Source organism: Plutella xylostella, chromosome Z, assembly GCF_932276165.1.
Source record: "Plutella xylostella chromosome Z, ilPluXylo3.1, whole genome shotgun sequence".
NCBI classification, from domain to species: domain Eukaryota; kingdom Metazoa; phylum Arthropoda; class Insecta; order Lepidoptera; family Plutellidae; genus Plutella; species Plutella xylostella.
Window position 1 is genome coordinate 2,529,131 of NC_064012.1, and position 26,402 is coordinate 2,555,532.

Below are 26,402 nucleotides of genomic sequence, written 5' to 3' on the forward strand. Positions count from 1 at the left end.
TAAAAAAAATCTAATTATATAAGATAAATGTTATATAGCGTATACGTATTAAATTTATAATGCTCTTATTATTTGTTTGTATATTCAATTCAAATGCATATTGAAATTCGCCTAACTGATTCTATTGGTCGCATATACAGTTTAATTTATTATATTGTTTTCGTTATGTTGTTACTTTATGTCTTTGTTAACAGGATTCTAATATAGGTGTTCTGTAAATAAGTGTTTTGAACTCTTGAAACTTTATATATCTGTGTTGTGTGTGTGTGTTAGTATAAAATAATAAGATAGTTATTTGTTATGCGGAAATTACTCTTAAATATATATATGTGTGTGTTAGTGGATAAACATTTTCAAAGTTAAAGTTAAGACTTAAGTATCACTAAGTGTATGTGTAAAAATTAAGTGTAAACATTAAATAGGTCCTTATTTAACAATATAAAAGTGTTAAATAATAAGTGAAAAGTATAAATAATCAAGTGTAAGTGAATTTATCCTAATATTCAGTAGAGATGAACTATCTAATTTCTATCTATCTACTACGTCTTATTCCATGCTGTTCATGTATAAGTATCCGCATTAATCGTTTTACCAAATACATAAAAAATACATAATAAGAAGAAGCTTTAGTTTTAAATAGCTAGTAAAGAAACAAACTGTAGTGTACAAAAATATTAGTTGGCATGAATAACTTTTCAATTAATAAATATTGGACGCTGAATAATAATAAAATAAATCTCAAAATAGTTAATACTAAACTACTGGTTAGCATATTAAGCTAGCATATTATAAATTAAAACTAGAAGTGTTATTGATCGGTGTGTCTTAAGTAACGGCATCTAGTGGGCGTTTCCGTGAACTTTTGAACTTTAAACTGGAAACACGCTACGCCATGTCGTCGCTTCGATCCTATCGTAGGCGCGTGGCAAGACCAGGCGTCATCGTGAGGAATCCAGGTAGTATATAACAATAATAATATAATAATAATATGTGGGGGACATCTCACACACGGACATCCGACCCCAAGCTAGGCAGAGCCTGTGTTATGGGTATCGGACAGCTGATATATCTACACAAATACATAGATAGATACATATTAAATATAAATATCAACACCCAAGACCCGAGTACAAATATCTGCCCCAGTCGGGAATCGAACCCGGGACCTTCGGCATAGCAGTCAGGGCCACTAACCACTACGCCAATCGACCGTCCGTCATATCTGTGTCTATTGTTTGTGGGGTGTAAGCCAGGTAGAACTGGATTACATAAAAGAAACCGTGGGACCTACTATGTGTATGTACTTAAACTATTATCGTTCACCGGTCTAGTATAGTATGGTACTCGCTGTATACTTACAGGTTGCAAAAGTGATTCACTTAGCTGAAAAGGGGTGCTTTTCGGCTAAGTAAATCACTTTTGCTAGTTTAGGGTCAGATCATCATCACTCAAGGTCAGAACATTCTGGTCAACATTTGTCGTACGACTTTTGGAAATTCACAAAAAAAATATTGCGTGTGTGAAAGTGATGTGAGTGATGTGACCATCAAAGTTTCAATGGAAAATCTAAAATTACTCCCGAAATTTCCAAAGTAATAAAACAAATCTTGTTTACAATGACCTCCTGAGTCACCCTCTTTCAGATTAGTATTACTACTTATCACTTTTACAACACCCTGTGTATTTTTGGTCTGATTTTAAAAAAAATATTCACGATTTATAAAAATGGCACCGTCCCCTCAGTGAAATAGTGTGGTGTCGTATAGAAGTAACCACAAAGCTGTATAATGAATTATTATAATGCTTTTTTGGGTATAATGTTTCATTGCTATAAATAAATGATAGAAAGTAAATATTTATTGCACTAACACAAATTCAAAACTATTTATTGTTAAATCATATTACGCTAAAACGCACGTATTTTTTCGAGGGAATAAATTTAACGAGCTCCGATAACGTAATCGTAGCTACTAACGAACAGCTGCTACAGGTGCTACGACGTAGCAGGGGTGATCGCTACGAACGGCGTAGCACTCTTGCTACGCAGCGCCGTAGCGATGAAATATATAAGAGGTATTTTAAGAATCGATCCATTGGGTTCGTATGAAATTCATTTTAGGCCTATTGTTGCGTCTTGTAAATAATACTAGTGAACCTCATGACGTGACTTTTTATAATATTGACTTTCTTTGACCAGCCTACGATGTTTTTTTACTGAGTCACATAGCTATATATAACGTTTTATAACCTTATTCTTTACATACGTTATACAGTTTATTCCTGAGGCACAAACGGAATCAACGAGGAATTCAAAGAAAATTATTTATTTGTAGCAATAGAATTCCCATTTGAACTAGGTACTTAATCACTTGGAATAAAATATGAGAGCGTGATGGATTCTCAATAATAAGTATCTCTAGACGTTAGGAATTCTGTTTTGGTAATGACACCATGCTTTTAATATTCATAATATGCCTTTAAAAAACTTTATAGAGGTGCAGAGTAGAAAGATGAGGGTTCTGGAGGGAAACTAAACCTAAATCTTCGACTTAGGAAATTTAACTTACTTGAAAATTTTACTTGAATTCCTTTATTTTAAAAATAAATCGAATCTATTTATAATACTTTTAAAATACATAAATAATACTTTTCAAAGTTTGGTTTTGAAAATAAACCAAGGTATACTTATTTATGAAATGCACTGTACATTTGCTGAGTCTAATAAATACATATCGGAGTCTGAATGTATTATGTAATACAAGTAATAATATGTATTAACCTGATCTTTGGCAAATAAGCGGTTTAATAATCAAGAGTATTGAGAGCGAACACAAGATTTAAGCCATAGAATTATCCTCTTTAATTCATATATCGATGTAGGAGCTTAGATTGGCTTAGTGAATTGCTCATTAGTCATTACACAGACGAGACGGTGTCACAGTTGAAAATACCTACACACCGAAATATAGTGATACAATTCGTGTACCAAGACTTTTAAAAAATCGTATTGTTTTTTACAACTTCATATAAATGTTAGTCATGTTATCTTTTACTATAAGAAAGTAGGTTATTTTTTATTTCATTTTTAAAGTTGTTTACAGTCACAGGTATAAATTGGCCTATCTTTCGAATGTGCACTTAAGTCAGGGACACTCTGTAGTTTCCAAGAGATGTAACAGCGTTCTGTTGCTTCAATACTGAAGGAAATGCTGAAATAGTTTCACTGCTCCCGAAGGGCTATTGATTGCAGATGTATTCAGGCAAACATCTAGATACAGATACCTGAAAGCACTCGTAGCACGCATGAATAGCGATAATATGCAACATTGAGTACTGTTTGAGAATGAATTTGTGCAATGTAACTACTCCACGGTATTCTGCATAAGTACCTCTGCATACGTAATACACACTTGCATAATATTGATAGTTGAACTCAGTTACACAACTTATTGCCATAGGTATAAAAGGCAGACGTACGGTTTAAATATCGTACATTTATGTACTAAATAACTTTTTCAATAGTAAGAGTAATAGTATATTACTTCTATGATTACATAAACAGTTGACCTGACCGATGCCAGACAGTAAAAGAGTTTAAATCCCCTGTCTATAAAAGAGTGGAGAAAATTGGGGTAAAATGTAGCGTCAAACGATTTCATTTGGCAAAAAAACTAACTTGTCGGTCAGTCTATCTGTTTTACTATAAATATGACAAAGCACTTCCATGTTGCGGTGAAATTAAAAGAATACCAGTAATACGGTAGTTAAACAGAATCTCTTTACTTGTTGCTGCGTGGTCCTCAAACAGCGCTTAGACACGACAACCCAAACAGTTGTTTTGTTTCCTGCGTTTTGTGAACCAATTATTGCTTGTTTTTAGGTTTCTAGAGTTAGGGTAAAAACTAATGTCGCAATTTATCGGAAATAAAATACCTATATTGAATTTGAATTTTGAATTTGAATTAATGTTGGAGACTATCACAAAAAATGAGTGGGCAATATTTTTCAGAAAAATATTAGTTATAAAATACAGAATTAAGAAAATAAAAATATGAAATGAGTAAATATAAAATGAAATATAGCTAATCCAGCTTTTGTGTGCAAATAAAGATCTTATCTTATCTTATCTAATCCAATTTACACATTTATTGTTTATTGTTCATTTGTACACACACATAAAATAAATTTAACTACTTAACTTATACCTACTAAACTATCTATATATTTTACAAATAAAAAAGATAATAATATAAAATACTTATAATAATATCCTGGCCTGGAAATATTCTACCCTTAATAAACAGGAGTTTATCAAAGGTAGAATATTTCTTTTAGTTCGCTGCCGTCGCCTGGGATGGTTCCGAGGAGGCTGGCAGCGTTCCCTTTCTGTATAGCCAGGCTGATGCGCTGGCTGAGATAGCTGCCAGCCCTCTGGTCCCTTGATACCTCGACCAGGCGCGACGAAAGTTCTTTTACTAGTCGTCGCGCTTCGGGTCCCCAGGGCCCCAGGGTCTCAACCCCAAACGGCACAAATATGTAGCTGTCAGACAGACCGTTGTATTTGCGCCGTTTGAGGTTTTCTGCAGCAGCCGCCGCCGTGCCCGCCGCCGCGGCACTACCCTGGATGTGGGAGGGGGCCACTGTGTCGGTGCATGTGGCGTCCCAGACTAGGCATTTCCCGTACTTCCAGGGCATTACGGTCATACCGTCGGGCCTCTTCCCGTCGTCTCTCGCCAGGCCGGTGGGCTCCAGAATGGCGGGGATTCCGGCGCTCGCAAAGGCCCGACGTATGACGTCGTTAAGGGCCGCGTGGCGGGGTAATCGGCCGGCACTCCGCTGACAGGAGAGGCCGTGGTGGCCTAGCTGGTCGACGGGGTCCCCGCAAATCCAATTAAGTATCTACTTTGAATACGAGTTGATTTCAATACCAAGAAAAAGTCAATTTACAGTAAAATCTGCATTTTCTATTATAATTCTGATAAACCAATTTATATTTCACAGTACGTGATGATTTGTCTGATCAGAGGGGTGTAAGTTTTTCAACACCGATCGAGTAGAAACTTTACACAAAATTAAAAAGTATATGACAGCCCTAGCTCCGCGCCATATAAATTTAAGTCGATTTTCACTTCTCTATCATTGACACCAAGCCCTCTGGTGAGCTTTCCTGGAATAATATCAGGTTGTGTACAAAATACCCGGTAATTGGAACAAGCAGCACAAATATTTTCGCGTTCTACTTGGCACGCTTGTATTTTCCAATACCTACCAGCTTGTCCGATTCAATTTAATACAATTTTATTGATTAAACACAAGACAAATAAGTAATTTCACATTTTACAAGTTATGAAGTTGTACAATAGGCGTAGTTACTAAACCGGGTTTTACTTTTTACCTATTTTACTAGTACTTTTTCCCGGAATCGCTAATTATTATTCTTTAGCAAAGCAAAGCTACCAGGATGAATTGCGGTTTTTTTTCAAAATGGGCTTGACATGTTAGGATTTAAATATACATGTATAAACCAAGTACAGTCAGCTATATAAACATGTCTTATCCTCAAAATTTCAGTTTTCAATATTGTGAAATTAAGATAAGCTTTATTCATCCTCAGGATACCATTCGTATACACTTCTGAGCCCACCAAGCATGGATTCAGAAACCTTTAATTACTCCATCGGTGTTTGTGAAGTTTGGTTTCTTGCAAAGGCGAATGCATATCTTTGTCAAAGCTCTGTCTATGGTCCGAGTACTAGCCGTTGCGCAACAGTATCTCTCATTCACTTCCTAGCACTAATACTCTACTCTCAATGCCTATGCCCGTGGATATTCCTCGATATTTTCCATCCCTTTGACACAACACTTCTTATCGCTACACCTGTATCTCTCTGCAACATACGTTGACATGCCTCAACACCAGTAGCGAAGAGTTAATTATTTCTTTTTGACAGGAAAACTGGTGTGAAATACATGTGCAAATGTGCATAAGTACTATCGTTTTCATGATAGGTATGCATAGCAATATATTTTTACCTCACTCAAAAAAAAATACTCGATAGGTTATTCAATAGACCGTTCAGCGTAATGTGTTTGGACATCCTAATCAGCGCCCCTGTCGGTAACGTTTGAAAATAGTAAACGCATTCCATATCCGGCTTTGGTGTAACCGGCTGATCGCAGCTCTGATAGACCTTTCGATGATGATCGATACTTGCAATCTTGCGTTCTGTGTTTTGTTTTTCGTAACTGAGCTCACCGTATAAGGGCCAGTTGAAAACCAGCGCTGGCCTTATTGTCCTCAGAACATGCTGAGTTGGTGCCTCTTGACGCTCTGGTCAGCAACTTTTGTTTGTTTTGTATTTTATTACTGTATGTTGTATCATATTCTGTATTATTTTTTTGTTGTTATTCTCACTCTAATAAATGTTTCTTTATGTTCTTTATCTTTATCCATCTCTCTCTCACATGACTACAGCTGGCTGTTCTCCCGCAGCGTACGTGGAGATGCCTCGGTGCTACATGGTGAAGCAGGGCGGGCGGCACGGCGAGACGGCGCCGCCGCGCAGCCCCACCGAGGGCAGCGTGGCTCCCGCCTGCTACAGCCCTAACAAGCCACACAACCACACAGGTCAGTCACTGTTAAACCCCGACGCGAAAAGAAGGGTGTAAGTTTTACGTGTCTGTTTTTTGAGTATATATATCTTTCTGAGGTAGTGTAGCTCCCAAACGGCTAAACCTATTTTCTTTAACTTTTTTAGGGTGACAGGTATAGACGAGTATTTTATCAAAATCGGCTTAGCCGTTCAAAATTGTTGTGCACTATGGGTAAACACTTTAAGTGTTGAATGTCTTAAGTTATTATTACTAACGGACATACTTTTAAAGGTGTTGCTAAAATTGTATAGTAAGCCGAAAGGACAATACTCAAGGAGTCATTCTAAACAATTTTTGTTCTACGACTTTTGAAAAATGGTGTCTACGGCTAGGCCTGCAATATATTTTGGTAATTTGTCTTTAGTAGTTAAATTATAATAGCTGGTCTGGTAATGGTAAAACCTATTTATTTTTACCACCATATTAATTTGTTGTTCACTTATTAATTGATGAAGTAACATTATTCATAATATTTGTCGGTCTGATCGGAGCTTATGCATCACGTTTAAATCCCACTTCGAATATACCAGAGAGTATATTACCGGAAGCCGATTATAATAAAACCCGGTGCAACCGAAATATCCGTCTGGAATTTCAGTAAAAGCTGTACAGTTTACAAATTTTATTCTCAACAAAAAATACCTTCATTTCATTTTAAATTTTCTGAAAATTTCATGCCTTCTTTTCCGCATACCAGCTTACTAAAAGAGCGTTTTCCGAAAGTAGAGTAGTTTACTTGACTTTCTTCAAGAATTATTGTCACTTTAGAACGAATAAAAAATAGAAACTTCTTTTCTTACTTAGTTACTTTTTGCAGGACCGTCTCATAACGGAGGTTGGCAATCATCCTGCTGATTTCCGTTTTCGAGACAGTCGCACGGGACAACGCCCTATTTACCCCCCTCGGATTTCCCCCTAGGTTATAATTTGATTCACAGGTATGTGGTATGTATACCTCTGAAATGATTACACGGGATTAAATTTGCCATTTTGATATTTGATAAGGCAAACAAAATACTCTAGAGTGTATGGTGGTAAAAATTATCACGCGATCGAAGCTGCTAAAGTTTTTTATACATTTTATAGTAAGTATTATGCAAAAAGCGAGTTTGCCAGATTACAGCAAACTCTCAGCTTTTAGTCGTCATTACAAATATATTGTATAAACGCACCGTGTGCAAACATGTTTCTTTTCTTGTTGATCTTCCACTTTACGGTATACGGTATACTATAACACTTACACTTCGGTCACCGAAACACCCTGTATAAAAATAATGGATCTGATCCCCAACCCGCGACTAGTAACCAGCAGCGACGCAACGAAGTGGGAAACGAACAGTCCAACGCAAAAACATAGTTAGGTACTTAATTTAAACTATGGATAACATTCTAGCAAGCCGTAGGTACAGTGCAGTAATTATAAACATCGGCCAAAAATTTTATAGTGCAAGAATGCGCTTTACTCGTAACTATTCCATTTTGCTATAAAGCTACTTATGTATAGATATATTTTTTTAAATCTGCTTAACAAAAATGGTACCTAATAAATCGGTTTTCGAAGCCACCAAAGGACAATAGAAATACACAATAAACTCTTTTTAGGTCAGTGATTTCGTGACGAGAGTACAGTCAGCAGAAGCAAAAAGTGTGTAACTTTTATACAAAATCAAAAACCGAGGTGCAAAAGTGCATGGAAATTCAAATACAATGTAATTTGTTTATGAATAAAACTATACCTACAATACAATAATAAAAGTGCAAAACGTTGATTGTTCAATCTCTCCACTCGCACATTACTCCCGTCAGCACACGGATCTCCGCGGGATCCGGAGAGCTCAACAGTGAACTTGGTAAACCGCGTCGCGCAAACTTCTCCCCAAGTCCCGCGGCTGCGGGATGCTTGTACGCGAAAGTAAAATTCCGCAAAATATATTAACATGTAGACGAAAACTTTTTGTAGGTGCGAATTTCAGTTTAATACTTATTATATAATATTATAATATAATATAACCCTTAACACGTAGTGGTTAGGAATTTCGAGAAAAACATGTAAATAATACGGAATCTACTATACAGAATGTTGCAAAAATGGTATGCCAAACCGAAATCTACGTGTGCAGCAGTTAGGTATATCTAAGCTCGAAAATTAAATCAGAATTGCAAAATTGAAATTAAAAAAAAACATTCGCCATAGAACGTGACTAACAAAATTTCTATGGAAAATTATATTAAGAAATCGCGAATTTGTTGCATATGTAGGTTTTGGCTTAATATTTTTGCAACACCCTATCGACTATCGTGGTAAGTTTATACACTTCTTAATTAGGGCTTAGTTATTGACAAAAAAACTCCCACTTTTTACCTCTTGAAAAGTTATTTATAATTGCTAGACTCTGTTTATGTGTTAGTATTTCTTATATCGAACACCTATACGTGACCTATTATCTGACGTTATAACGGCTTAAACGGTTAATCAAGATTAACTTATAATCTAACAATGTTATTAACAACATACCTGTATACCTACTTTCGCTTCAATAGCTGCACATTAAATGCACTATTTATTCAAATTCCCGCACAGGCTGAAAGTTAAAGCCTCTTGTGTCGACATAACGAGCAATTTGCCGGGAACCGGTCCCGGCTTCGGTTCTCGACGGAGAATATTCTTATTGTAACTTGGAGAGGTCTTGGAGTAATGACAAGCCTCTTAAGTTTTGTTGACATCTGACATGATAACTAGACTGTTTGTCAGTAGACTGCATTATCTGTCAAATCTGCCGTAACGTAGCTGGGACCCAATTTCACCATTGAAGAATAAGGCTTTTATACGAGAATAGGCGTCTATTTAGTACTATGACGTTTATTAATTTTTGATTTCCGCAAAATAGAAAGATAATGTTAGTAAAATTTACACGATGTAAGTACGCTTTCTATTTAAGTAAATTGCATTTTGGATCCGGAAATGGATAGATATTAATCGAGCTGTTCGTTTCTATCGCGGTGTGCTCTTTGAAGTCATGTACTTAGCTAATGTGATGGAATAGTTATCTGCAATATGACTTTTGATAGTAATTGAAATAGAAATGTGGATGAACTACACTTTACCACTTAACTGCCTAGGCTTTCAAATGAAAGTTCATGGAAAAATACGTGTTCATTCTGTAACTACCAATATTCATACAGAGTCACTCATACAGTATTACATGATATTCTATTCTATTCTATTCTCTGTGGGGGTGTCAGTACCTGCACCTGGCTCTCTCGAATGGAACCTTTGTGCATATCCCCAAGGTCTAAACTGCCTTCCTAAGCTTGGACCATTTCCCACCACGCTGGTCCACTGCGGGTTGGTGGGTTCACATATCTAGATGTGCTAAATCTAGATATGCAGGTTTCCTCACGATGTTTTCCTTCACCGTAAGAGCGATGGTATACATTGTACTTAAATTCAGAAAAGAACTCATTGGTACATGTCAGCGCCGGGATTCGAACCCGCATCTCTGGCGTGAGAAGCGGGCGCTTTACCCGACTGAGCTACCACCGCTCTACATGATAAGTAATAGTAGTAATTTCCTTGTCAATGTTTACTGAAATAGATTTGAGGTTTTCCGGCATATAGCTTCGAATATGGGTATCAGACAGCTCATATAATTATTATATCTACACAGATATACACATATACACACAGATATATATAAAACCCAATCTACAATGTCGTTTTCGCAAAAAACAAACGTTTTTTACATGAACTTCTATGTAGAGGAACTAGGTACTGGGAGGTAGGTTCAAAAAAATGGAATTATCATGAAAAAGCCGTAAAAATTGGCAGTTTCGGAAAAACTTTAAACATACGGAAGTTTTTTTTTTCTATTCGAGGCGCTTAACCTTCTGTCTAACCTTAATAGCTTTAATTTATCGAGAGACACATTGTATATAGGTTAACATCATCTCAATTTAGCCGCAATACATGCAGTTAGTTATGATAGACCTGTCAAAGAGCAAACCCAGGCATTCAATGTAATCAAGCATTAATGTAACTTAATGCATTGACTTCCCCTCTCCTCCCCACCCCTTCCCTTTGCAATGGTAATGCCGAGCAAGTAAATGGCATGGCTTAGTCATGACACGATCATGAATGAGTTTCATGACGATGATAGGTATATGCGATTAGTAGTCAAGTGGGCTTTACAAGTGTTATATAAAGAATTTAATACACAAGAGATAAGGACGAGGACCTAAACCTATGTAACTAAAACTATAAATAAAATAACTCTTCTAGATCGGAGCCCTGTGACCAGTTCTCAGTTCTGTTATGTGTTAGTTTATTTGTATCATCATTATCATAAGGCCGTAAACGTTCACTGCTAATGTAAATGGTAGCCGAAAGGGTTTTATTTCACTAATTTCAAAAAGTTCATGATTATATTGTTAAGAGACTCCAGATTCATCCCCTTTCGGCTTAGTGTACAATTTTTGCAACACCCTGTACAATTGTACATGTATTCGTATATTACGGGAATGTAGCCCGGAATGAAACCGCGTTTGATGCCAGATGCTATTGAGGTAATGCACACAGCGGGCTTACATTCTTTATAATAAATTAAGATAATTAAACTTATTAATAAAATACCTCGTGTGTTAATTTTAAATGTAATGTAATAGCGAGTAATACAGCATATAATGTTATTATGTATTATATTATTGGTATACAAACATCGTACTATAGGGTAGGTACATATTGCAATATATCATAAGTACACATAACGTAAAACTAAATGTACATAATTAAATTAGGGAAATTTAACGAAATGTGAATTTATTTTGACTACTTATACAACTAGAATTGCGCATGTGTGCAGTGTCAGCAATTTTTCAAAATTGTTTTATTTTTTGTGAGTATCTTGGGTGTACCCTTAGTTATTATTCAATGTAAAAAAATTCCTGCCACAGTCGAGTATTTGAGAAATGAACGATCCCACAATAATCGGCGCACGTTTCCAAACGCGATTACTCGAGTGCAGCAATTTGAGTGCTCGTTGCTCGCACCTCTCACAGAACGTAGTGTTTCCGCACGATGTATCAACTATCGGTAGTCAATCGATTGCTCTTCGATATTGTGGAGGCTTTCGATAAATTCTTCTTCTTCTTAGAGGGCCATCCAAATAATTTTGCTTATGCAATTTTTATAGCCCTATTATTGTTAAAATTTTTACAGAAGTAGTAGCATGTCCACTGATTTCATACTAAGTAAGCATAAAAGGTTTAATCTCTATTCTGTATCCTCTCTTTTTATCTAAATAGAAGTAGCGAGCGATGCTTCGGATAAAATATAGTAAATTGAACGATGAATATTGAATGCTATTTTTCAATTTCCGCATCGTAATGGAAATGAATGGAATTAAAAAGTATCCTATTTTAAACTAGGCTAGCCTTCTGATTTGTCGAAGTGTCATAATTAATTCAACATCATTTGTTCATGCTAATAATACTTATAAAATACAATTCAAACCGGAAGCATAGCAACCTTAATCGAAGCCACTAATTATGTAATGTTAGCAAAACTATTTATGTCCGTTGTACGGCATCGGCCTGTATTTGATTAGGATATGGCAGAGATAACGTATAAAATTAAAATAAACCTTAAAAAAATGCTCTCATGGCAATCTTGAAACGTCGAATCTTTTTGAGTTCCAATCAAACGGATATTAAAAACAGACATTTGAAAGGGAATACACTGTTGGACTACTGGGAACTAACGTCCCGCTATTGACACATATTACCTATCAATAGGTCTACAGTTATGTAATGTTTCACTAATAAGGTATGTGTCTCAACACTGCTGGAGGCTAAGTAAAAGTTCTAGAGGAACACAAAACTTTGTACGGACGATGTTTTTTTCCCCGGTGCTTTCGCAAGTTGGTTTAGTTCACACAATGCCTGGTCGCGGTTGCCGAGTGTTCTCACTCGGGAGGAACTTTTATTCTATACGTGAGTGGGTGAAACGAGTGGATTCGTTTTTTTATCGTTTCTAGTCTGTCAATACACAACAGAGTGTAGAGGGCCAAGTATAGGTGTTTCTCAATAGTAATAATATATATAATAATAATAATTGCCAATGAAATTGTCTTAAATTTGTATGGTGCGGAGCTAGTGTGTAGTTCTCCCACACCATACAAATTCACGTTTACTCGCACTTCCCATGCAGTATGTAGATTCAATGTAGTAATTAGTTTGAATTTTGTCTCCTTCTCGCCTCATCTTTGAATATTGGTATGTTGTAGTTGGCGCAGGCATTGGTTTTTACACCCGTATTCCATATATGCGACAGTACCTTTCTAAGTACCTATGCTGATGATCAGCTAGTCGTGTCAGTCATATCCACTGCTGGACACAGGAATCTCTCAATAAGCCACAATTGGCTGACTAAAATATCTAGTATAGCCCATTCTCTCACCATTTTACCGATTCGCAATTTGCCATTTAAAGTAACAATTTATTCACATAATAAATTAATGCTAACGTTACAAAGTGAAAATTACTTAATTAATTAAGTGCAATACAATAAGCTTTATTGAGCACAAACAAGATTCATACGTAGGATACTATTTAAAAAGAGTACGATAAGCTATTAATTAGTATCACAACACAGGGAAAGTTTATACTAGCGATTTATTAGCTAGAGCGGAAACGGGAAAGCGGAACCACTCTTTCGTTATTATTATACACGATATTCGTATAAGCTACTTTTTCTATTTTATTGAGCTCAGAAACAGGAGTTTGAGCTTATATGCAAAAAAAATAACTTCATCTCCACAATGAAACACAGGATAGCGATTACAATATTTCCTCCTTGTAAAACTGGCCGATATCGTAATATTTTAGTAACTTTTGGTCGACACAGCACTGTAGAAAGAATGGACGTAGGTACTTCTTACTAGTGAGCAACCCTATAATATGTACATATTATATAATATACTAAACCCTGTCTTGGAATTCATTTCAACCGGAATCCTTTATTTTTTCATATTATTTCTGTCATAAATAAAACTAATTGTAATTCATGCAATTGTTAATTTAGTTAAACGACAGAAGAAGCAGTATATTTTACAGAAAGGAACGAGAGACGGCCCGGGCCGTTCGCTGGAGCAGGATTCCAGGGCCCCAAGTCTGCTAAGGAATGGCGGCACAGTTGTGTGTCGGCAGCATTGGTTTCGCACTATAGGCATTCCTTATCTGTGTTTTAGAGACTATTTATTGCATATTTTTTAAAGAACTTACTAACGTTAGTTCTTTAAATAAACAGTAAAAAGTGTTACATGTTTCATATTGCACTACTGGGACTCACTAACCAAGATAAAACTGATACCTAAAGTCGGAAAACTATTCAGACGACACAGCATTGAGCCGCCATTCCTTAGCAGACTTGAGGCCCTGAAGAGAAAATAGAACGTCTCAATTTACAGACTTGTTAGTGGCGAGAAAATATTGATTTAAAACATAGTCTGTTTGTACAATTTACGGAGCAGCGAATTTATTGAAGGTTCAGTTCAGTCGGACCATTTGTAATACTTTTTACTTTAACTAGTCATATTTTTTATAGTAACGAAATCTGCTACCTACTTTTTATTCAAATAAGTAAAAAAAAAATCTTCTAATTGTGTCGATGATAAGTGTACTCGTATATTTTCCTTAACCCAACGAGCAGTGCATTGAAATAAAAATCGTCTCAGTAGGTATGGCGCTAGCTCGCAACTCAAAAAACTCAGTAAAAACGCATACTGTCCATGCTGATTACGACATACGTAGAGAAATATAGATAAATGCTAAAAGGATTACATTGAAAATACTTAAATTAATATAAGTAATACTTTATTAAGGGTTTATCTACGTATTTGCTGACGTCAGTTGCTAATGATGGTGCAGTATAATGATATACTTATTGAAGACTTTCTTTATCTTCACCTTGGCGGCAGCTGCTGGCTCCCATATACTTATTGACTTTCACGCGACATATCTGAAAAGCTGCAATGACCTAAAATTACATACAGACATATAATATGCTCATGACTAGTCATGACTGTAATCGCCGAATGGGTAATCAGAGGTGACTCGCAAGCGAGCCACCCACTTCTCCCTGTACATTTGTACTCATGTGGTAGGTCGCGAGCCGTATTTCCCTTTTTAATGAGTACAATACGCTTAGGATACACATCTAGAATCTAGATGAGCAGATTTCCTCACGATGTTAGAGTAAGTGGTGTACTTAATTGTAATTAAATCCTTATTATATACACGCACGGGAAATGAAAAGGTTCCTTTAAGAAAATCACCTAATTACTTCTATACCGAAAAAACTAACTTAATGACGCTTTATGCAGTATTCAAGTACATTTAACGGCGCATCAGAATATAAGCAACTGAAAATACAAGCATGTTGTTCAAATATCCGATTAAATGTTTACAAAAATTGAGGCTATGTGGTGTCTGCATTTTTTAAGTGGAACTGTTTCTTTGCCCTTGAGTGTATTTTGTTCTATACCTAATTAGATATATTATACTTTGTTAACGTATTTGCATTCCTAGTTTTCAAACATTATAGTAGCCTGTGCTGTGGTTAGCCAGGTAGGTTTGGTCATATGTTTGATATTTCATTACTTCAGTAAACAGTGTGATTTTAGTACGAGTATTATTTATGTTATGTTGTTGGAATTCACTTTGTCAATATTAAATTTTGACACAGTTATTTTTCAATTAAAATATTCAGTTCAATATATATTCGCTGTTGAATGTTTTGATAAAATTGTGGGTGACCAAAGGCAGACCAAACGATTTAGTAACTACATGGACCAATGAAAATAATACTTTTGCTACCTGTTATCATCTCCAAAGGGGTAGTGAGAAGTCAATCACAATCAAAAGAGAGTTAAACACGTTTTGATGTACTTTTTGACTCAGACCTCTTGATACGAGTAAACATATAGGTATAATAAGTAAGTGTATTTAAAATAAAATGTCTTTATTCAAAAATTTACTTACTTACAATTCTCACAAATAATAGGTTAAAATCTTATCCGTTTCAAAACCATTTTATAAAGAGATTTTTATTTTACTTCTAAATATGCAAATGTTATAAAACATAACCTGAAGCTAAAAGTTAGGATCTAATCCTGCGTCCTCTGGGGCCACTCGATCCTGAAAGAAGCTGAAACGATCGATCATAAGTACGTAATAAAATAACAGAGTTTCAGCACAAAAGTAACAGCTCTCAGGAATTTTCACAAAGTTTACACTCGAAAATGTTTATAATGATCTAGAAATGCTTAATAGAATGAATAAATAAAATTTGCAAGTATCCTAACTAATATTATAAATGCGAAAGTAACTGTGTCTGTCTGTCTGTCTGTCTGTCTGTCTGTTACTCTTTCACGCCAAAACTACTGAACGGATTTGAATGAAATTTGGTATACATACGGTCTAGACCCTGGGAAAGAACATAGGCTACTTTTTATCCCGGAATTCCCACGGGTAAAACTTTTTAAGGCGAAGCGAAGCGCGCGGGAACAGCTAGTATATAAATAAGAGTGATTTTTTGTGTCGAATTCATAAATTTCTTAGAATCCAATAAGTACTATAATAATCTAGGAAGTTATACAAATTAAACAGAGACTGTAATGGTAAATAGAGGTCAGTAAGCTTTATTCTATATCCTAGAAACCACGCACACGAAACTCTTACGTGAAGCTTGTAAGTAGATAAAGTAGATGAATAAATAGGTACCTACTTACGATCTTACATGGAAATTCGTGAGGTTTACGGGCTCACATGCAGCTCTACAAGTTCTCAAACAGATTAGTGCCGTGCCAATGCGAGAATGGGAATAATGGAATTATTACCTCTCGACTAGTTGATGAGAATTTCCTGGAACTGGAGTTTTGAAGCTTTGCCGGCGTTCCCACACAAACCAGCGCTAGATGTCGACGCGTTCAGCAACTTGGGAACTACTTGCGGTGATATAATCAGATTTGACGTTGTTTGCCCATTGTTGTTTCTGCTGCAGTGTTATGACATTTAGGGCCTGTTTCACAATGTATGGTTAGTGGCTACCTGTAAGATAAAACACATGCTGTCACTGTCAAAAAAATAATAACAGAGAGTGACAGCATGTATTTTATCTCACAGGTAGCCACTAACCAGACATTGTGAAACAGGGCCTTAATGACGAGTTCATCTTTGGATGTCTCGGGAGGAAAAGGCGATTGGGAATACTGACTAATTGCCTAATCAATGAATAATTAGTATCTTAGAACCTTTAGAACTATAGTGTACTGTAGATATACCTAACTAAATATTATATCACTTGTATTTCTCCAACAAAGAAAGTAAATAATCCATGGATATGCTGTGAAATTAATTCCACGCGATCTGTAGCCAGAGCAGCCCGCCTAGTATTAAGCTGCCTGTCTACCAGTTTTAAGTCAGTGCCCATTTTGTGATGAAGTACCTAATTCTTCGAGCACATCTAAGAATACAAGCATATCGTTTTTAAACCTTGGCATGCTTGATTACATCACTTACAGTTTTCGCAATTCCCAGAGATCATTGTCACATACCGTGTCTTTTCTGTCTACAGAACCCAGCACAGGCGAGTATGCCGAGATCGAGGGCGGCGGCGCGGCGGCGGCGGCGGGCGAGGCGGGCGCGGCGGACGCGGCGGCGGCGGGCGGCGGGGCGGGGGGGCTGGCGGGGCGCTCGGCCGCCGACACGGAGGCGGCGCACGACCTGCTGTCGCTGGCGCAGAGCCTGCCGCCGCTGCCGCCCGCGCACGTGGTCACCGTGCTGCACGCGCCCGAGCCGCCCATGCTGCCGCTCTACACCTACACCATCCAGCCCGCCTCCAACATCTACATCCTGGCGGACGAGCCGCAGGAGCCCGCCATGTACCAGAACGTGGGCTCCGTGCCCGACCTGCCCATCCAGTACGCCGACGAGCCCGTCGTGGTGTACGAGGGCGAGCCCGAGCCGCCGCAGATCGAGCTGGAGCTGGAGGCGGAGGAGCTGCCCATCGTGGAGGAGCTGGAGGAGGTGGCGGAGGTGGAGGAGCTGGAGGAGCTGGAGGAGGAGCCGCAGCCCACGTCCATCCCCACGTCCGTGATCCAGCGCGCCGCCGCCGCGCGCGACCCCAAGGAGAAGGCGCGCTACGACTGCAACGAGTGCGGCAAGCGCTACGCCACGTCGTCCAACCTGTCGCGCCACAAGCAGACGCACCGCAGCCTCGACTCGGTCTCCGCCAAGCGCTGCCCGGAGTGCAACAAGGCGTACGTGTCCATGCCGGCGCTGGCCATGCACGTGCTGACCCACCGCATGGGCCACGTGTGCGGCGTGTGCGGCAAGCAGTTCTCGCGGCCGTGGCTGCTGCGCGGGCACCTGCGGTCTCACACGGGGGAGAAGCCGTACGCTTGTGCCAGCTGCGGCAAGTCGTTCGCGGACCGCTCCAACCTGCGCGCGCACCTGCAGACGCACTCGCAGGACAAGAAGCACGAGTGCGAGCGCTGCGGGAAGAGCTTCGCGCTCAAGAGCTACCTCAACAAGCACCAGGAGTCGGCGTGCACGCGCGACGAGTGAGCGCCGCGCCGCCGCCGCCGCCGCCGCCGCGCGCTCGGGCCACGACAACGGTTGTACAGACGTGCTGGTAAACGTTGACGTTGTCGCACCACAAAAACATTGCAACGAAAAGATTTCTCTATTAACTTCTTTACATCTTTTTATTCGAAAATAAAAAGAATTTTAGGCTAGAACTCATAGTGTCGACGGTGTCGAGGGAATTAAAAAGCAATAACTATGTACCTAAATTAACGTATTTGGCTCTTCTCTAAATTTAAATGTTCGATTTATGTAATTGTAAAAGGGGGAGTAATAAATTGTATTTTTTCAATTATAGTACGGGCACGACGGACGGAGGGAATCGAGTCAATTCGGCTAGAGCCAGCGTATGGAAAGTAGGCTTTATTTACACTGTAGGTAGGTTAGTTTAAGCACGGTTTGCGTGGTGAGTTTTTTTTAGTGAGTAGTTACGGTGATACGTAGAGACTTAAAGAAACCGTCGAGCTGTGGTACAAAGAGAGCAATAAAATTAACGATCTTAGTGTCTCGAGCATAGTGTTAGGCAATAGGGGTAGAGTAGAGTAGCCCCGAGAGGACCAAGGCACTTGCACTTCTCTAGCGGGGCGGGCCGCCTCCACCACACCCACTCACAACATTACTAACAACTCCACTAGCTTCATCACTTCATCAATCGCATTTTTCAGTCAGTTTAAATTGAATGGAAAGAAAACCATTTAGTTAGGAACTTATTCAAGTCAAATTAATTCATTTAAGTGGCCACTTAACCTCGCGTTTTATGTTAAAACACTCGCGTGTCGCGTCTTGTGATGGCATTTGTTAAGTACGAGTATATGGGACACATGGGTCAGTGACCTACTGAAATATATACCCGATCAAGAAAAAATATTTACATAATTATATAACACTGGCTTAGTATAGGGTGGCCCGCCCTATGGTCTTTTAATATTTGAATGGTATCTCTGGAGGACGGCCTCAAACATGAATTAAGTAAAATAATTGAACCATTGCAAACGTGCGAACTGAACGATAAATATAGCTTTATAAGCGATAAGTGTGATCTCACACTCACTTCACGTTACCAAAGTCGTATGATAAACCGAAACAGGGAGTCCCAGCTCGTCATTCTGAACAACTTTTGTCGTTAACCTAATGATTCACGTGAAAGACTAAACGACGATGCGATTGCGGCCAAAATTACCACCAGCCCCTGTGCGGTGTCATCAAGCTTGCACTCAGTTCGCACGGCGCTGGGCTCAACGATGGCTGGGGGGTCACTATAGAAATCGACAAACGAACGGCGAGAGTTGTCACGCAATCGGCAAAACACGCAGCGAGATAAAGTCGTGGTTGGCTCCTAAACTTTTGTTCTCCCTAAAATTCGGAGCGCTGCCGCTGCGCTAGCCACGACTCGTCTTGTATGAAGCGAACCGATTGCATGCCAGCTCTTGTTCGTTCGCTCGTTCGATTTCTATAATGACCCCGCAACTGTTATGTATGATATAATGATCTTAGTGTTTGGAGAAATATACGTAGATCTAGTCAAGTAAGTTACAGTTAGAATAAGTTTGTGTGTGTTGAATTCTAGGGTTTCGTACCAAAATTAATCGTGAGATAACTGTACTGTTAATGATAACTAAGCCGCTACGACTTAAAATTGAATCCGAAAATTGAAATAAGTAGTAAATATAGAGCCGTAAATAAACTGACATAGAGAACACCAATAAAATAACGTATATTTAAATAATTTTAAGGTTTTGTCAGTTCAGAGTTTAAGAATTTGACGGTGCAAAATTTTAACATTTAGTTTTTCAGAATCGCGTCCAATAGGATCGGTAATTTAACAATATCAATCATTAATATACAATTATATCAAATTGAGAACACCATTTTTTTTATAAATAGTTTTAACAAGTTAACTAGTTCATGCCGTAATATACTAGAGTAGAGGTAGGTACGTAGAATACATGCTAGTGTTTATTTGTATATTACCTAGGTTGACGAGCAAGACTTAAGCAGTATGTACGGCCGTCTCGGCCCTCGGCATCAGACGGTAATTGATTTTACTTTTTTGAAACGAAAATACATTTTGTATACATAGTTTTATATCTATACTAAATTGTCAACGTTATTCGCCGAACGCAGCCGAAGGTCAATTTACGGCAGTACGCAGGGCATCGTCGCGACGACGTAGGCATGCGCCGTCACACACACTAGAGACTGACATGTCGTCACACAATGATGGACTCTCTAACTCAACACTACTCTCAAACTGATTGTAAAGACTTGATGCATAACGAATGCATCAGTTGCCGGCCGACCGAGACGGCTGTCAGTGAAAATCCGCCTAAAATATCATGTTGTGACCGAACACATTAGTGATAAATTGTTATGACGTCATATTGCGAATCGCTATCGCTGAAATATTTAAATAAGTATAATATTTTGGCACGAAACTCTAGCTTTAGGTTACCTCTTTTTAGTTGATGTTTATATGTAACTAGCACGTAATTATTTACACATTTGTGTTATATAATATACAATCTATTTATGTGTCCCATATAGATCATTATGATTAAATTTTATTTATTTTGTTCTTTTAGATACGAATCAAAAAATATTTAAGTGAAATTGAGAAAGCGTTTACAAAATGATTAGATAATATGCGGTGGCAAATCTATGGAAAAGAAAATATGTATTTTTAAAGTGTTTTAAGATGTTATTAGTAATTAAGATATTTATTATTTTGTTAAATTGCGTATATTGCTTTGTTTTTGGTGTCGTTTTTTTTTACATTTAGTCATAAGGTCCTTGCAAGTGTGCTACGTTCTATGTCACAATAATAATTGTTTAACACAATTGTGTAAATAGTGAATGAATACTTTTACACATAATCTTAAGTTACTTAAATGATATTAGATTGGTAAACATTCACAATCGATTCCACAAGATTCAAAACAAAGTAATACATAAAAATAACTAACGTTAAGTCAACAAATAAATCACAAAGTTTAAAATATTTAATCAATAGAGCTATGAGTATTTATCAATGATTTATTTTTCAGCTCTTTTAGAATTAAACTAACTTATTATTGTGGGTAATATGATCCGCAATATGATTTGTTGACTGTACTAGCAAAAAACAAACCATTGTGAATGTTGGGCAGTTTATAAAAAAACTAGTACTCTGATACATTGCAACGAAACAGTGTCCAGGTGAAATATATAAATGCACATAAATATTCATATATTGAAATTGAGATATATTGCAGAAATTCCGTATTTGGTATCATAAATTTCGCATTTTCAAAGGTTTAATAAATATTTCCTAAATTCATACGTTTATAATAATTATTTATGTATGTTGCACTCACAGTATACAAAGAAACGCACTCCATATTATATTACGTTGTACTCGCGTAAGTATTATTATTACATATAAATCGTCAATTTAGATGTAGTCAATTCCTCACATAGATATAAGTTGTTTTAATAGTGTCTAAAAACCGCACTGGCCATTAGGTACATGAGAGTTTTCATCGTCAATTGCTCTAAAAGTAGTCTGGGATTCAGAAACGTTTGCAAAGCTGCGTATAAAAAACTGCCTAACAATAAAGTGCTTAAATACTTAACTTAATAAAGTTAAATTAGGTATAAAAATAAATTGACTGCCATTAAGATGCCGTATAAATTAAACTGTATTACGACGAAAAGGTTTAAGAGATGTTTGACATGTACTTGTACATATTGTTATGCATTAAAATATCAATTGACAGAGAGGTAAATATCTATTTTACGATAAGATTGTGTAGTTGTACGACCTAGACTGGTTTAGTTTACAGCATAATCCTAAAAACAGTCACGTATTATTAACGTGTAGTACATAACATTTTTATGTTACATAATTTCTGAATCCCGCACTAAAGCAAGTTTCCATTGAAACTGTATAGTCAAAGACTGATCCGAAGTGTTACAAGATAATCGATTAATTAGTAGTAAATCGAGTCATTGCTCGTCATCGACTTAAGTCTTCCAAATCTCACAACGGAATAGGTTATTTGAGCAGATTCCAAAAAATGATGTAAACGTTTGAAATAGGGTTTAGATCGGTGTTGGTGCCGATGTGGATTGCCATTTTGAATTGGGTTCGAGTAAAATTAAAATACTTATAACACTTTTTTGTCTGAATATTGTAAGTAACATTACGCCGTTACCAAAACTCTTAAAAAATATTTTATGAATTTCAGTTTTACAGATATTGCTAAGACATATGAAAAATATATGTACCTACCAACTCTTTTATTTCATCGAGATACCTATAATGTAACTTATAGTTTCGTGACATACAGCTAACATCATTATATTTTTAAATATTTTATTTGATTTAAGTAACCTAATAAACAACTAGGTACAACACTTTTGATGGGATTCTCGGCAAATTATATAAATTAATATTTTATTGATTACAGCACTTCTTACTTTTCACGACTTATCTCTATAAAGCCGCGTACAGACCGGCCCAACGAACGCCAACGAACTGATTTCGTTGACCTTCGTTGCTGCAATCTGCCCTGTATTATGTATGATAAATATCCATCGTTGGGTGTTCGTTGGGCGTTCGTTGGGCCGGTCTGTACGTGGCTTTATATGTATACAACATCTTAAATACATGCAATCAATCAAACTTGGCTTAAAATGTTAAGTCCATGAAAAGACCAATTGTGCCATTCAGGTGCAGAAAGTAGGAATCACACAAGCGCACTTCCTGTAACATAAGAATGATAAAGCTGTGTTCACAAAATAAATAAAATAATGGCCTTGTATCTTATTCACAAATTGTAATACGCGACCGTAACCACTGCAATTTTTTTTTTCATTTTAATCAACACTGTATTTTTTATTACATACGAGTAATACGATTTCGTTTCTTATTTATAATCATGTAGGATCTCAATTTCTAGTCAGGTTTAGTACCTCTAGTGTAGAAATAGCATTAGCTGTAATTTAGCATTTAAGAACTAAAAGCAATACACTACTTTAAATTTTATAGTTTTAAGAATATTTATTTATTTTTAGTGTATGACCTTTGATAAATAAATATGTATACAATTCCATTAGGCGCTTACTAACTCTCAAAAATACACTCATTTTATGTATGTATTTGCTTATACAATCATACTTTTCGCTTCACAAATACCTCAGTCTATTCATTGGCTACTAATTTATTTTTCCCTTTTAAATATTAACAAAAACATACCTATATTCCCCATCATCAAAAACGCCATACATAAATAAGTTAGATATCCCTGCTAAAACACTTATTAGATTTTATACTAAATGAAAAACTTTCTTGTTCAAGGAAGAAAAAAATAATTAGGATCAAGTTTCGGCTAACTAAATTAAAGCAATAAAAAGCAATAAATTCGTACAATTTTATCAAAATTTAATAATAATATATTACTTAACTATTTAAAGATAACTTTTATATATACGAGTATACTTAACCGAGTGTTTTATTTACAATATTTGGAGAGCTTTAGGTGGTACTCGTGTACCTTTAAAAATTAGTACTCGCATGCATTTCTAAATTTAATGATAAAATTATAATTGTTCTATAAAATATATGAATGCCGAAATCTTTTTATAACTCCTATGTTCAATTATAAAATGAAAATGTATCCAACACGGCGACGGTACAATAATAAAATACTATTTTAACTTATAATTATACTATTTTTAATTTAACTAAATAATAAAATTATATTTAAAAATATTAATTACTTTCAGGACAAAATGCAGATATGAAGTAAGTGTATGTCAGCCCTAAAAAAATAATGAATATTAGGAGATATTTCCTAATATCAATAATTAAACGCAAATAGAGCAACTTATTACACCGTGAAAACTTGCCAGGCTGACTGCCATCGTCTACTTTCATATTCAAAACTTCCAAACGTTCATTCGACAACTCCGGTTCAAATGCTAACATGTTACCTACAACCGTTTAGTAGATTCAGCGGAATTCTCAACTTAGTTACACAAGGGTTGAAAGGTGGGATTTAATAAAAATAACTCTCAGATTAAAATAGTTGCGAAGGCAAATAAGGTGGAGCACCCTTTGTACCTATACAGTTTAAACAGGTTGGGTTGGAAAAAGGTCGCATAGCGCGGGGCTTAAGAGCTGGAGGGTCGGTCCGAGTTTACCTTATTAAGTGGGTATTGCCCCGCCTTGTTTGCTAAAAAGGTCGCTTAAACCTGGCCACAAAGAATTTACCCACCTACGGGCGTCGCCGTAGCCGCAGTTTCATTTCTGCTGAATTTCATTTAAATATTATTTGTCTCTTAAACAACGAAAATTTTAAAGTTATTTTTGTAAAAGGATCAATAAGATAACATATATATTATTGTATACAATTAAACAACGACTTTGAGCAGGAATAGTTTTATTATTATGGATTCATAAAAGTTATCTATGGGTGGGGACAAATAAACGTGTAAATTCTCAAGCAATAATTGACTTTTCAAATTAAATATATTTAAAAACTAAATTTACATCGTATAGCATTTAAGAATATTAACGGTTTATCTACATTATAATATATAGAAAAAATAGTAATTATACCATACATACTTGAACAACATCGACATCGATATAATTATATAATTTGTCAACAAAGTTTTTTAAAATTTTCCATCCAGGTATAATTTATAATGAAGAAATTATGTTTTTTTATTGTAGCCATCTTTTCTTAAATTTCATCATTACTAAAGACTCTGCCTAATATTTCTTGCCTGTAGGTCACATACCTACAACATCGTACATTAATAAAAAGGTTGGTATTATTAATAATACTGAGTAGAAAAGCTAGCAAATAGATTTATGTTAAACTTAGATTTAATTATACTTGTTTAAGTACCTTCGTCAAAAATAGTCAAACCAAATTATATTTCTTAAAGTGCTATATACGAAAAGCTCTGTGGCACCTGCACTTAAGCATATATATGGGATAACATAAAGTTTATATATTTTTATTCCCGAAGTCACACACGTGTAGCAATTTCCAATATTTCTATGTCAAAACTTATGTATACATAAAACAATGCATTTTACCCACGGCCACAGCGCTCATACTATATATATTTTAAGGATTATAATTATATAATAATAATGTATTTTATTTATCTGGGTTTATGATAAGAAGCTAATTATGTGATCAGGAATTAATGATAATATGACATCAAAGAGAGGTAAATAAGTACGGCCCAAACTTTATAGTCGATTTACATCACACGAACATGAATAATGCTCTTGTTCTAGCTCTAACTGAGGTTTTTTTGATGCCAATCGACCTATTCACATATGGCTTACTAAAATGGCTACCAGTGGTTACCGAATTTATTGTATCACACCAAGCGTAAATATGTTAATATCAAATTGTATGTTTAGTTCTGTAAGCTAAATTTTAATGACATTAATCGATATGTACTTGTAAAATGTTGCCAACTGTTATAAAAAAGTAATTAAATCACAAAGAATTTTTGTACGATCATACTTTAGTAAGTTATTACAGTTAGTATATGGATGGTGATATGTGTTGAAATAATCAAATTATGCCAAATAGGAGTAATAGTGACAGACGGAAATCAGAAAACCGACTCTTATTTTAAATATACCTATATATCGATCCATAAATACTTTTTTAGTTAGAAAGAATGTATAATGCCCTGACAGGTACTAAACAAACTGATTCAGAAGTAAGATGTCTCATCAAAACAAAATCAATACATAGGGCGCTAGGCCTAGTTCACACCCACGTTAAAATATAAAAGTGAAAAAAAAAACAAAAAAAAGGACAATTCAATGAACAGCAATAATATTTGACCCGCTTGTAATTACTCGTAATTTAGGCATTATTACTATTGTAAAGCAAATAAATTGTAGTTGCTAAATAATGTTCTTTTATTCGCCCTACGTCCAAAATTATCCATAATTTTTATACCTAAAGATAAGTGAAACTGATCAGGAACAAAAATGCATCTACTAGATCAAATTTGAGGTACCCACAACAGTCCTGAGACTTCCTCATTCATATAAGATGGTGTCGCACACAGCACACAAGTAACCTTAA

At 36.4% G+C, this 26,402-nt stretch overlaps 1 protein-coding gene across 1 annotated transcript in view; it reads left to right on the forward strand.

The window, feature by feature from the left end:
- LOC125491214 (zinc finger protein SNAI2-like) overlaps positions 1 to 26,223 on the forward strand; it is a 52,642-nt gene extending 26,419 nt beyond the window's left edge. The window contains exons 2-3 of the mRNA XM_048632670.1: positions 6,494 to 6,628; positions 17,285 to 26,223. Of these exons, the coding sequence (XP_048488627.1) occupies positions 6,505 to 6,628; positions 17,285 to 18,276 (1,116 nt within the window). The 5' untranslated portion in view covers positions 6,494 to 6,504 and the 3' untranslated portion in view covers positions 18,277 to 26,223. The remainder of the gene's footprint in view (positions 1 to 6,493; positions 6,629 to 17,284) is intronic.
- Positions 26,224 to 26,402: the final 179 nt, after the last annotated feature.